The following is a 13094-nucleotide window of genomic DNA, read 5'->3' on the forward strand; positions in this document are numbered from 1 at the left end:
AGCAGCTTGGCTTTGGGCAGCTGAATTAGCTCCCCAGCGCCTCAGTGTTCTCATCTGCTAAATAGGGATAATATTTACTTTCTCTACGGGGTTTTTGTAAAAAGCGAAAGAGTGTAAGGGCACTTGTACGTTGGTGGGGATGCAGAAATGTGGTTTATGTGTGATTGCACGTGTGCAAGCTTGTCCCCGGTAGAAACGAGCACAACGTGTTCTGTTCTAACAGCAGCTTGCTTATCTGAAACTAGGGTTTGCTTCTCAGTCATCAGAAGCTTTTTATTTATTTATTTATTTAATTCGAGTGGCCGCTCTGAGGCTTGCTATTTTTGGACTTGGAGAGCTTGTAATAGAAGACGCTAGTGGGATCCAAGGGAGAGTATTATTGTCTAAACCTGTGTTGATGACTTTGTGCTTTTAGGTACACCAAGCTTGGCTACGCAGGCAACACTGAGCCCCAGTTCATTATTCCTTCATGTAAGTACAGCCCACCCTCGCGTTTCTAAAGGATTGGGGTTCTCAACAGTCTGTTTTTCAAGGCGTGTTATTTGACCTGTCATCTGCTTTCAGAAAGCTGTTCTGGGGACTGGGGAGGGTCGTTAATATTGACACACCTAGTGGCTGACCATTGCTGTGCACTGTCGCTGCGGCCTGAGAAATCCCAGCCTTCCGACCCTCTGCTTGTCTCCTGATGAGCCCCTCGTCACTGTCACTGGCGTTTCCCCATGGCTGGTTGGCGGGGGCTTTTCCTTCAATCAAGAATGTTGGAGCTTCTTTGAAGAAGCATATCTGGTCCTTTAAGGTTAATTCGTATCTTAAATGAGTATAGTTTCATTAATTTGGCAGCTCCGTGGACTAAATATCCATCGTGCTGCACTATTCACTCTACTGAAAGACCTTATTTATTTATTTATTTATTTATTTTGAAATGAGAGGCCCGATGACTGTTTCATTGTGTTCAGAGTGTCTGCTTTTGTTTAACTTTTAGTCGTGGAGGGTGATCAACTTCAAAGAAGAAATGTTCTCACATTTTGGCAAGAGTGTATTCTCCCCACTCTTTGTTCCCCACAGCAGCGTCCAAGGTCAGGTCAGTTGTTTATAGGGGAGAATTCTCCTCTGGAAGAATTCAAATTCTGAGTTGTTATTTGGAGACGGTTTACCAGAGTAATGTCTGTCCTTCCAGAGTAAAGGGAAAAACACTGCCTCCTAAATGTAGCTCTTGTAAGATGAGTTGTGATCTTAGAAATTCTGAGTTGTCGGAGGCCAGAGACGTTTTTGTAATAACTGGCTCTTGTGAGCAGTATGGAACAGGGAAAGCTTAGGAGAGCTGGGGACAAGGAGCTTAGCATTTATTCAAGGGAAGACAGAAGCCCTTTTGGGTGCATATGTGTGTCCTCAGGTTCCTTGAGCACAGTTGAGTCACCTCATTCTATTTCCTGGCCGTCTGGATGAAGTTGATCAGGAATTTGACTTCTAGGTTTGAATTACTGTGGTGGGGTGCCTTCAATGAGAGGCGTGATTTGTCTGCTGTATCTTTAGTTAAAATTCATAATCTGGTGTCACAGTTTGCTAGGGCTGCCATTACAAAGTACCGCAGGCTGAATGTCTTAAACAACAGAAATGTATTTGATCCCAGAATGGAGTCCAAGACCAAGGTGCGGTCAGTACTGGAGTCTGGAGTGGCCGCCCTCCTTGGTCTGCAGATGGCACCTTCTCACCCTGTCCTCACTTGGCCTTTTCCCTGTGCTCAGTCCCTGTTGTCTCTTCCTCTTCTTAGAAGGCAACAGTTCAGTTAGATTAAGGCTCCACCTTATGACCTCATTTAACTTTTATTACCTCCTTCTAGTCCCTATCTCCAAATGCACTCACACTGGAGGCACGGGGTCCAATGTAGGAATTTTGAAGGGACACAGTGAAGTCCATTACAATTGGCACTTTGTAGGCCAGAGGAATCTTTTGTGAATTTTATCATCACGAGTGCCCCAGAACTTGATTGTTCCACGCTGGACTGATAAATTGGACTTTCTGACTTCTCAGAGCAGATTGGATTTTAACCTTGTTAAGTTACAGCTCTAAAAGGCTGACCTTGCACCTTTTGCTTTAACGCGTTGCCATTTAAAACTGCCAGCAGTGTTCAGCGGGCTGGCCCATTTAACCTGCCATCATTAACAGGGTGGAGAACTGAAGTCACTTATTAGCAGGATTTCTTTCGCTGTCAGACAGCGAGGCGGCTCTCAGATGGGTGCTGTCAGAACCTTCACAGTAGCAGAAGCTAGAAAGAGCATAGAAATGTTAAAGAGGTGGGAGTAAAAGAACAGTTACATTGTTGGCTGAGTTTGCTGCAAGAGATGGAGAAGTCCCAGGAGGCGAGGTGGGAAGATGTTTGGGCAGAAGCAGGGCTGTTGGGATAGGTAGAGGCCTCGGTTCCCTCGGGCTGTTTGCTTCACTGCTCATCTTGGTTCTGGGAGTGGAATCATTTTTCTGGCTAGAGAGGCTCCATTCACAAGGTGAAGTTCAAGACCCGGGCTAAAGTGGCACCCGCTGAGAAAAGGTGGCATTTGTGTGGACGTGTGCTCAGGCTCGCGGATGCTGGTGGGCATAGGGGCAGTGGACACAGGGGCGAGGCACACTGGGTGTGTGGAGAACGGATGGGCTCTGATGGCGTAGGAGATCCCATCCCTGAGCAGAGCGGTGGGGAGCGCGGTTGGAAATGTGCAGGAGGGCCAGACCATGAGAGACTTGGTTCTCTTAAGGAATTTTAGTTTTATTTTGCATCCAGGAATTTTCAGATTGTTTCTTGAGGGGCTCCCTCAGGCCTGCTCCCTGGACTGGCGAGGTGCCCAGCCCTGAGTCCCATACCTACCAGCTCTACCAGATCAGCTCCCCGGGTATCCAGTTTGTTTGTGCTTGTGTGCGTGGGATTTTCCTGATTGAGCAAAGGTTTTCCCTACCTTTCTTTTGTCTTTAATTTGTCGGAGTATATGAGAGTCACTGAAAAGTTTCCAGCAGAGGAGTGAGCGTATGTGTGGTGATCACATCTCTGGACGAGGACGTGGGAGGTGCAGGGAGGGGTCAGGAGAAAGTAAGTACATTTCAGATATTCTGCGTTTGCAGAGTTGGGGTGTAAAAGTCCTGTGGGCATCGGGTGATAGGCGTCATGCTCAAGGGAAGGTCTAGACTGGAGATACAGACTGAGCCCAGAGATTTTTTTTTTTTTTTAAGATTCTTTATTTATTTATTTGACAGAGATCACAAGTAGGCAGAGAGGCAGAGAGAGGAGGAAGCAGGCTCCCTGCTGAGCAGAGAGCCCGATGCGGGCTCGATCCCAGGACCCTGAGATCATGACCTGAGCCGAAGGCAGAAGCTTTAACCCACTGAGCCACCCAGGTGCCCCTGTTTTTGTTTTTTTTTTTAAATGAATTTTTATTTCAGCCAATAATTTTTAGAAGATAATATGGCATAGACCCATGTGCCCACCACCTGGCATGAACAAATGCTGACATGATTTCATCTGGTACTTATGTAGTAAACACACGCATCGGAGTGGGTGCAGCCCTCTCCCTTTTCCTCCAGCCCGCCACCTTCCCTAGCACTCCCTCCCCTGCCTGGTACTTCCTGTGGCCAGTGTGTTCTACCCTGACCTTCTAGGTACAGAGCTCCTCAGCTGTGTGTTGCATTGGTCTGTCATTTACATATTTGCAAATGAGACCGTACTATGAATTACTTCTGCATTGTCCTTTAAAAAAAAATCCCTCAATAATGTGTTTTTAAGATTTATCGATGTTGATATAAGAAGTTCTTGGTCAGAGTTCTAGCATTTGAATTTCAACAGTTCTTCTTTTCATTTGGGCATTTTCCAGTTTTCTCTAATACGCAGAATGGTGCTGTAAGCCTCTCTTCACCCACACGTGCTAGCTTCCCAAGAAAAAGTAGCACACACATGGTGCAGGTGTGTACCTCTTCAGCCTTGCAGCTGTTGCCAGGTGGCTCTTTGGCGCGCCTGTGCTGGTGTAAACAGTCATCACCGGGGCGGAGGGTTTCTGTATCCGCACAGCCTTGACAGCAGGTGATGTTGGTAGACTTAAATCTCTGCCGGTCTAATGAGTGTGCTTTTCTCTGATGACTAGTACGGTTGAGCACCTTTCATTGCCTGCCCATATCTTTGCCCACTTTTCTTTCTTTCTTTCTTTTTTTTTTTTTAAAGATTTTATTTATTTATTTAACAGACAGAGATTACAAGTAGGCAGAGAGGCAGGCAGAGAGAGTGGGGAAGCAGGCTCCCCGCTGAGCAGAGAGCCCGATGCGGGGCTCGATCCCAGGACCCTGGGACCCTGAGATCATGACCTGAGCCGAAGGCAGAGGCTTAACCCACTGAGCCACCCAGGTGCCCCTCTTTGCCCGTTTTTCTATTGCATTTATTAGTCATTTTTTTTTTAAGATTTTATTTATTTATTTGACAGAGAGAAATCACAAGTAGGCAGAGAGAGAGAGAGAGAGAGAGAGAGAGAGAGAGAAAGGAGGAAGCAGGCTCCCTGCCGAGCAGAGAGCCCGATGTGGGACTCAATGCCAGGACCCTGGGATCATGACCTGAGCCGAAGGCAGAGGCTTAACCCACTGAGCCACCCGGGCGCCTGCATTTTTTAGTCTTTTTTATGGAGTTTTATATACTCTGAATATTAATTTTTTGCAAATATTGTCTCCTATTTTATGATATCTGTTTAAATGATTTTTTAAATGGAGAAATTAAAAATTTTGATATGGTTAAAATTTCATTATTTTCCATATATAATTTTTTTCCATCTTGAAAAATACATTTCTGTTCCAAAGTCATAAAGACTTTCTAAATTCTTCTGAAAAAAATTTGAGTTTTCTTTTTGAATATGCTGTGAGGTAGTTACTTACTTTCCAAAAGGAAGGACACTTGTCCCAGGGGCATTTATTAAAGAGTGCATTTTAATTTGTCATGCCTTTTCAATCATATCGAGGTACTATATATGCTTGGGAATATTTCTAGTGTTTTTATTTTGTTTCATGTATGCATTTATTTATCTCTGCTCCATTTTCAAGCTGTCAAAATACTGTTAATTTAGCAAGTGTCTCGATTTCTGGTAGGTGTGGTTTTTCCTCCTTTTTCTTTTTCAGAATAACCTTGGCTATTCTTAGGCCCTTACTCTTTTTTTTTTTTTTAAAGACTTTATTTATTTAATTGAGAGAGAGAGAATGAGTGAGAGAGAGAAATTGCGAGTGGGCCAGGGGAGAGGCAGAGAAGCAGATCCTCTGCTGAGCAGGAAGCTCAATGTGGGACTCGATCCCAGGACTCCAGGATCATGATCTGAGCTGAAGACAGATGCTCAACCCACTGAGCTACCCAGCACTCTTAGGCCCTTACTCTTTATTATAGATTTTTTTTTTAAGATTTTATTTATTTATTTGACAGAGAGAGATCACAAGTAGGCAGAGAGGCAGGCAGAGAGAGGGGAAGCAGGCTCCCTGCTGAGCAGAGAGCCTGATGCAGGGCTCCATCCCAGGACCCTGGAATCACGACCTGAGCTGAAGGCAGAGGCTTTAACCCACTGAGCCACCCAGGCGCCCCTTTTATTATAGATTCTAAAAGCAGTTTAAGCTTCATGAAAAATTGTAATGGGATTTGGTTAGAGACACATCCAATTTATAGATTAATTTGGGAAAAATTTGACATCTTCATGAATTGAGTATTTCTGTCAATGAATATGGTGTATATTTTTTATTGTTTATTGATGACTCATATTTTCAGTAATGTTTCCTAATAGTCTTCATAAAACTCATACACCTTTTTGGAAAAAAAGATTTATTTATTTTAGAGAGAAAAAATGTGCAAGAACAGGGAGAGGGTCAGAGGGAGAGGGAAAGAGAATCCCAAGCAGACCCCCTGCTGAGCATACACCCTGACGAGGAGGCCTGATGCCAGGTCCCTGAGGTCATGACCTGAGCTGGAACCAAGAATCGGCCATTTAACTGAGCCACCTTGGTGCCCCAAGCTCATACACCTTTTGCTAGATTTAACTTCAAATATCTTTATGTGTTTGTTGCTGCTGTGAATTTTCTAAAATTACATTTTCTGTTTAGTAATTGCTAGCATATAGGAATGCTATTGAGTTTTTTTGTTTTTTAGTCTAACAATCTTACTTCTCTTATTTCTTCTGTTAGCTTGCAGAGTCTTGTAAGTTTTCTATGCAGACCGTTAACTGCAAATACTGGTTATTTTGTCTCTTTCAATCCCAATATTTCGTATTTTTTTTCTTGGTCTTTTGTACTGGCTAGAACTTCTTCCTTGCCACAGTGACTAGAGCTGGGTGTTTCTGTCTTTCTGATTTTATTTTTAAAAAGTTTTAAGCCCTTTTTAAAAAGTTTTATTCTTTTAAGGGAGAAAGAGAGCACGTGCACATGTGTGAGTGCAGGGTGGGTGGAAGAGGCAGAGGGAGAGGGAGAGAGAATCTTAAGCAGACTTCCTGCTGAGCTGAATCCAAAGTCCAATATGGGGCTGGATCTCAGGACCCTGAGATCATGACCTGAGCTGAAATCAAGAGTTGGATGTTTAACCAACTGAGCCGCCCAGGCGCCCCTGTCTTTCTGACTTTAAAGACAGTGATATTAGTGTTCCACTAGTGATTACTCTTGGTTTTTGTGGAAATGCTTTTTTCAAGTTAATGCAGTGCCCTTTCTAGCCCTTTCTATTCCTAGTTTACTAAGAGGATTTTTTTTTTTAAATTGTGGTTGGATATTAACATGTAAGGCCTTTTGTCTATCTGTTGAGATGATTATATGGTTTTAGACAGTTGAGTTCCTAATTTGATGAATTATATTAATATATTTTCGAATACTGAACTGTCATTTATTTCATTCATGAGATAAGCCCAACTTTTGTGAAATACCAACTACCTGCTGAATTGTATTTGGCAATATTTATTTGGATTTTTGCATCAATGTTCAAAAGTGAGATTGGTCTGTAATTTTCCTTTCTTGTACTCTTTTTGTCTGGTTTTGAAAATCAAAATTAGAGTGGCTTTAAAAAATGAGTTTTTCAGCTTTCTTTTCTGTTCTTTGGAACAGTTTATATAAGATTAGAATTATTATTCCTTGAAGGCTTAGTCAAATATGTGACATTCTTTTGGGAAATGTACTAGATACATTAATTAAAACATTACTATTGTCTGGTAACTACTGTGGCAAGTGTTTCTGAGATACAGAATTTATATCCAAGTAGATGTGCTCGCCTTAGATACACTCTTCTGATAATCTTCCTTAGATTACCCTCAGATGACTTTTTGGCATTAGGAAAATAATCTGTCTCTTCTGGATACTCTCATTTATTTTTAAAGATTTTATTTATTTTTTGACAGAGACAGCGAGAGAGGGAACACAAGCAGGGGTAATGGGAGAGGAAGAAGCAGGCTTCCCGCCTAGTATGAAGCCCGTTGTGGGGCTTGATCCCAGGACCTTGGGATCATGACCTGAGCTAAAGGCAGAAGCTTAATGACTGAGCCACCCAGGTGCCTCTCTTCCAGTTTCTCTTATTCTGTACCCATGTAATTTTTTTCTTTTTTACCTGCAGAACTTTTATATTTTTCTTTATTAAGTTTAATCTTGTAAGTTTTGTTAACTTACAGGTAACTGAGGGGTTTTGTTTTTTAATTTGTTTAAATGATTTGCAAACTATATTTTATTTGTCTTCAAATATGTTATTTTGAATAATTTGAAATAATTATAGATTCACAAGCAGTGTAAACTATAGTGTGGAGAGGTCTTGTGTCCCCTTCTCTGTGTTTCATCGTAGACTATAGCTTATGTGATTACAACACAGCATTAAGTCCAGGAGCTGGACACGAGCACAATGTGTGTGGATTTCTGTTCATTTATCCCATTTGTAGATTCCTGTAATCATCCTGCAGTCAAGCTACGCAGCTGTCACACCACCACAACAACCTCTCCTGGTCTGTCTCTTTATAATTATGCTTACCTCCCTTCCCCTCCACCATTCCTAACCTTTGGCATCTACTAATGTTTCTATCTCCGAGATTTTGTTTTTTTGAGATTTTTTAAAAAAGATTTTATTTATTTATTTAACAGACAGAGATCAGGCAGAGAGGCAGGCGGGCGGGGAGGGGGGGGAAGCAGGCTCCCTGCTGAGCAGAGAGCCTGATGCGGGGCTCGATCCCAGGACCCTGGGATCATGGCCTGAGCTGAAGGCAGAGGCTTAACCCATTGAGCCACCCAGGCACCCCTTTGAGAATGTTTTGTAGCTAGAATCATATGGTATATGTCCTTTTGAGATTGGCTTTTTCACTTGGCATAGTGCCTTGAGATCCATGTATCGATAGATTGTGTCTTTTCTTATCTGAGTAGTATTCTGGGGCATGGATATACCACAGTTTATTTAAACATTCATCTACTGAGGGACATCTTGGTTATTTCTACTTTTTAACTATTACAAATAAAGCTGCTCTGAAAGTTGTGTGCAAAAAAATCGTGTACAGGTTTTTGTGTGGACATAAATTTTCATTTCTCTAGATAGATACCGTGCAGTGCAGTTGGTGCATTGTATGGCAAATTTATGTTTAGTATTATTAAGAAACTGCCAGTGTTTTTCCCAGAGTGGCTGTATCATTTTTCATTTCCACCAGCTGTGTGTGAGAGAGCCAGCTTCACTGCATCCTTGCCAGCCTTTGGTTTTGTCACAATTTTTTATTTCAGCTGTTCTCATAAGTATGTGGTGAGATCTCATCATGGTCCTAATCTTCATTTCCCTAATGACCAGTGGTGTCGAACATCTTTCCATGTACTTATTTTCTGAGTATCCTCTTCCATTAAATGTCTCTTCATGTCTTTTGCCCATTTTCTAATTGGATTGCTTATGATTTTACTGTGGGGTTTTGAGAGATCTCTATAAGTACCAGATAGGAGTCCTTTGTTGGATATATGGTTTGCAAATAATTTCTCCCATTGTGTAGTTTCTCTTTCTGTCTTCTTCCCAAGGTCTTCTGCAGAGCAAAAGACTTAACTTTTGATACACAAACTTTTGGATTCATTGGGTTTTCTCTGTTTTTCTATTTTAAATTTTATTGATTTTTGCTCTTATCCATGTATCTTTCCTTTTTCTTGTTTTGGATTTATTTTGCTCTTCTTTTTCTGGGTTCTTAAGGTGCAAACTTAGATGATTGATTTGAGACTTTTTCTCTTTTCTGTTGTAGGCATTTAGTGTTTAAATTTTCCCATTTAGCACTGCTTTTGCTGTGGCAATATCAAAATATCAAAAACACATTTTGATATTTTATATTTTCATTTCCATGTCTTTCATGTAGTTTTTGGTTTCCCTGAGATTTTCTCTTTGACTCATTTAGAACTATGTGGTTTAATTTCTAGTTGTTTGGGGGATTTTCTTTTTATGTTTTTGTTACTGATTTTTGAGTTTATTCCATTATAGTCAGAAACCATACTCCGTATGATTTAATTTTTAAAAATTAAAAAAAAAAAGACTTAATTTATTTATTTGGCAGAGAGAGAGAGAGAGAGAGAGAAAACAGGCAGGGGGAATGGTAGGCAGATGGAGAGGTAGAAGCAGACTCCCCACTGAGCAGGGAGCCTGACATGGGGCTTGACTCCAGGGCTCTGGGGTCATGACCTGAATTGAAGGCAGACACTCAAACAACTGAGCCACCCAGGCATCCCTGTATGTCTTTAATTCTTGAAAAATTATTAAGGTTTCTTTTATGGTCCAGTATAAGGTTTATTTTGGTTTGACAGGCACTTGTAAACAGTGTATATTCTGTTCTCATTGGGTGAAGTGTTCTTGTATATGTTGCTTAGTTCCTGTAGGTTGATGGTATTGTTGAGTTCTTCTGTCCTTGTTCTATCAGTTGTTCAGAGAGAGATATTGAGGTCCAGAACTATAATTGTGGGTTCGTCTGTTTATCCCGTCAGGTTTTGTCTCGTATATTTTACATTTCTGTCTTTGTTAAATGCACATTTAAGATTGCCATGTCTTCTTGATGGACTGACCCTTTCTTTTTTTAATGTTCTCTATATTCTCTTTCTTTGCTATAAAATTTACTTTATCTGATCACAGTATAGCCACTCATGCTTTTTTTGATTAACATTTGTGTGGATATCTTTTTCTGTCCTTCTGCTTTTAACCTACATATATCTTTACATTCGAAGAGAGTTTTTTATAGACAGCATAGAATGAAGTTGGGTTTTTTAAATATACTCGGCCAGTATCTGTCTTTTAATTGATGTAGTTAGACCACTTATATTTATTGTAATTATTGATTAGTCCTTTTCCTGTTTGTTCTGTTTTTTTTTGTTTCACCTAAGTTTGGGGATTAAACATTTTTATAATTCTTTTTGATTTATATGTTGTTGCTGTTGTTGTTGTTGTTTTTTTTTTTTTTTTGAGTGCATCTCTGTGTAACTTTTTAAGTGGTTGGTGTAGCTATTACATCATCTATACCTAACTTTTCTTATTCTATTGATGGCAACACCTTACCAGTCTGAGTGCAAGGTCTCTTTACCTTCCTGCATTTCTAGTATAACATACATTGAGAAGGACATCAGTGTTACAATTTTTGCTTTAACTGCCAAACATAATTTAGAAAAACTCAAGAGAAGGAAAGTAATTATGTTTATTTTTGCTCTTTCCATTTTTCTTCCCTCCTGATGTTCCACGATTCCTTTTATCATTTCCTCCCTGTGTAGAGAACTTTCTCGAGCCATTCTTTTAGAGTAGGTATGCTGGTGACAAAATCCTATTAGGTTTTGTTTGTCTGAGAAGGTCTTGATTTGCTCTGCTTTTTAAAAAAAAAAAATTTTTTTTTAAAGATTTTATTTATTTATTTGACACACAGAGAGAGAGATCACAAGGAGGCAGAGAGGCAGAGGGGAGGGAGAGAGAGGGGGAAGCAGGCTCCCAGCTGAGCGGAGAGCCTGATGTGGGGCTCGATCCCAGGACCCTGAGATCATGACCCGAGCCGAAGGCAGAGGCTTTAACTCACTGAGCCACCCAGGCGCCCCTGCTCTGCTTTTTTGAGGGATTTTTTTCTGAAAGAATTCTGAGTGGACAGTTCTCTTAGTTCTTGAAAAATATACCATTTCTTTCTGGGTGCCCTAATTTCTGATGAAAATTTGTTGGAGGCTTTCAGAATTTTTTCTTTGGTCTTCATTTTTTAGAATTTTGGCTGTAACATGTCTTGGCATGGATTTCTTTGGGTTTATTCTGTTTGGGGTTTGTTCAGGGTTGAATCTGTAGGCTTATTTCTTTTTTAGTCAAATTTGGCAGATTTTTAGCCATTATTTCTTTGAATACTTTTCCAGCCCCACCTCCTCTCTGCTCTCCTTCTGGGACTTGGAATGCAGGCATGTTAGTGCTTTTATTATATATCCTATGTGTCCCTGAAGCCCAGTTCATTTGCTTTGTAGTCTTTTCTTTGTTGTTCAGATTGGGTAATTGCTATTGTTATATCTTCGAGATCAGTGATTCTTTCCTCTGTCCTTTTCTGCTGAATTCATCCACTGAGGTTTTTATTACAGGTATGATGTTTCTTAGTTCCAAAATTCCATGTGGTTTTGTATGTATTCTATCTTTGCTTTCACTTTGTGTTTCTTTGCTGAGACTTTCTTGTATCTTCCATTGTTTCAGGTGTTTTGTAATTGCTCACTGAGGTATTGTAAGCTGGCTCCTAAAGTCTTGTTTAATATTTCTGTTATCCATGTCTTCTTGGTGTTGGCACCTGTTGGTTGTCTTTTCTCATTTCATTTGAGTTGTTTCTGGTTCTTGCTATGGTGAGAGATTATTTTTATTGAAACCTGGACATTTTAGATACTGTATTCTGAGATTCTGGATCTTGTTTAAATCTGATGTTTTGGCAGGTTACTTCTGATATTGCTCCAGCAAGGAAAGGGGGAATGCCCCTTGTTAATGCCGGTTTGGGGTTGAAATTCAGTGTCTCCTCTTGGCCTTTGTTGACACTTGGTTGGGTGTTCCTGCTCATTGAGGGTGGGAGTTCAGCCTTCATACTAGGTCTCAGCAGGTGATATCCTGGCTGGGAGGGACAGGGGCACCTTGTTACTGCTGGTGATGGTGGAAGTCCTGATTTTCTACAAGGCCTCCTCTGACGAAATCCCAGCGTTGGAAGCAGACGGATGGATTGATTCTGCTGGGTGGGGTGGAAGGAAGGGCATCTGCACTGTGGTGGTGGTGGTGGTTGGTGGGGGGGTTTCCCATGCTGTTTGACTGGAGTCAAACAGGTATTGTTTAGAAGTTTCTTCTGTTTGTTTTGTTTTTGTTTGTTTTGTTTTTTCATTATCTTTTCAGACTGCCCCTTTTATCCTCTTTGGCTGGAGATAGCAGGCGTTTTTTTTTTTGGAGATACCTTTTTTGTTTTGAGCTCATTGGTGTTTCTGGGTTGTGAGCTTCTCTAGCACCCAATCTGGGCCATAGGAGATGAAAAGAAGACCCAGAAACTCACTGGTGTGTTGTTCCTGGGCTCCTGCGGTTCCAGCCAGTCTGCCTGCTCTTCAGCTTTTGGCCCGTTTCTTTAGTCTGGAAGGTCCAGGGGTCTTGGCTGTACTCAGTAAGAGCAATAGGAAATTCCAAGTTTAATTAGTTTTGTAGATAATATATTCATATGCCATGGAAATTAAATGGTATAAGGAGATACATGGTGAAAAGTAACATCTCCCATTTACTTCCCCTCTTAGAGGACAGCTGTCATTTCTGGTTTCTTATAAGTCCTTCCTGAGGTATCCTGCACATACCAGCAAACACACGCAGCATCTATTTTCAAACCCCTGATGGCATTTTGCCACGTCCACTCTTTAACACCTCGTGTTTTTGTTTTTTTTTTCAAGATTTTACTTATTTATTTGACAGGCAGATATCACAAGTAGGCAGAGAGGGAAGCAGAGAGAGAGAGAGGAGGAAGCAGGCTCCCCGCTGAGCAGAGAGCCCGATGTGGGGCTCGATCCCAGGACCCTGGGATCATGACCTGAGCCGAAGACAGAGGCTTTAACTCACTGAGCCACCCAGGTGCCCCCCACCTCGTGTTTTTTCTCATGACGCTATGTCT

General features: G+C 41.2%; 1 protein-coding gene across 3 annotated transcripts in view; it reads left to right on the forward strand.

Moving 5' to 3' along the window:
• Positions 1-13094, forward strand: part of LOC111154416 (ARP3 actin related protein 3 homolog B) — a 76533-nt gene that overhangs the window by 19035 nt on the left and 44404 nt on the right. For 2 of the 3 annotated variants that reach the window (XM_022513996.1, XM_022513995.1), the window contains exon 2: positions 416-471. In XM_022513996.1, coding sequence (XP_022369704.1) covers positions 416-471 — 56 coding nt within the window. Of the gene's footprint in view, positions 1-415; positions 472-3365; positions 3382-13094 lie in introns of those variants that run through there. The other variant, XM_022513999.1, reaches the window with a different exon arrangement.

The sequence above is a fragment of the Enhydra lutris genome, unplaced genomic scaffold (genome assembly GCF_002288905.1).
Source record: "Enhydra lutris kenyoni isolate GAN:26980312 unplaced genomic scaffold, ASM228890v2 scaffoldscaffold37, whole genome shotgun sequence".
In the NCBI taxonomy this organism is placed as follows: Eukaryota; Metazoa; Chordata; class Mammalia; order Carnivora; family Mustelidae; genus Enhydra; species Enhydra lutris.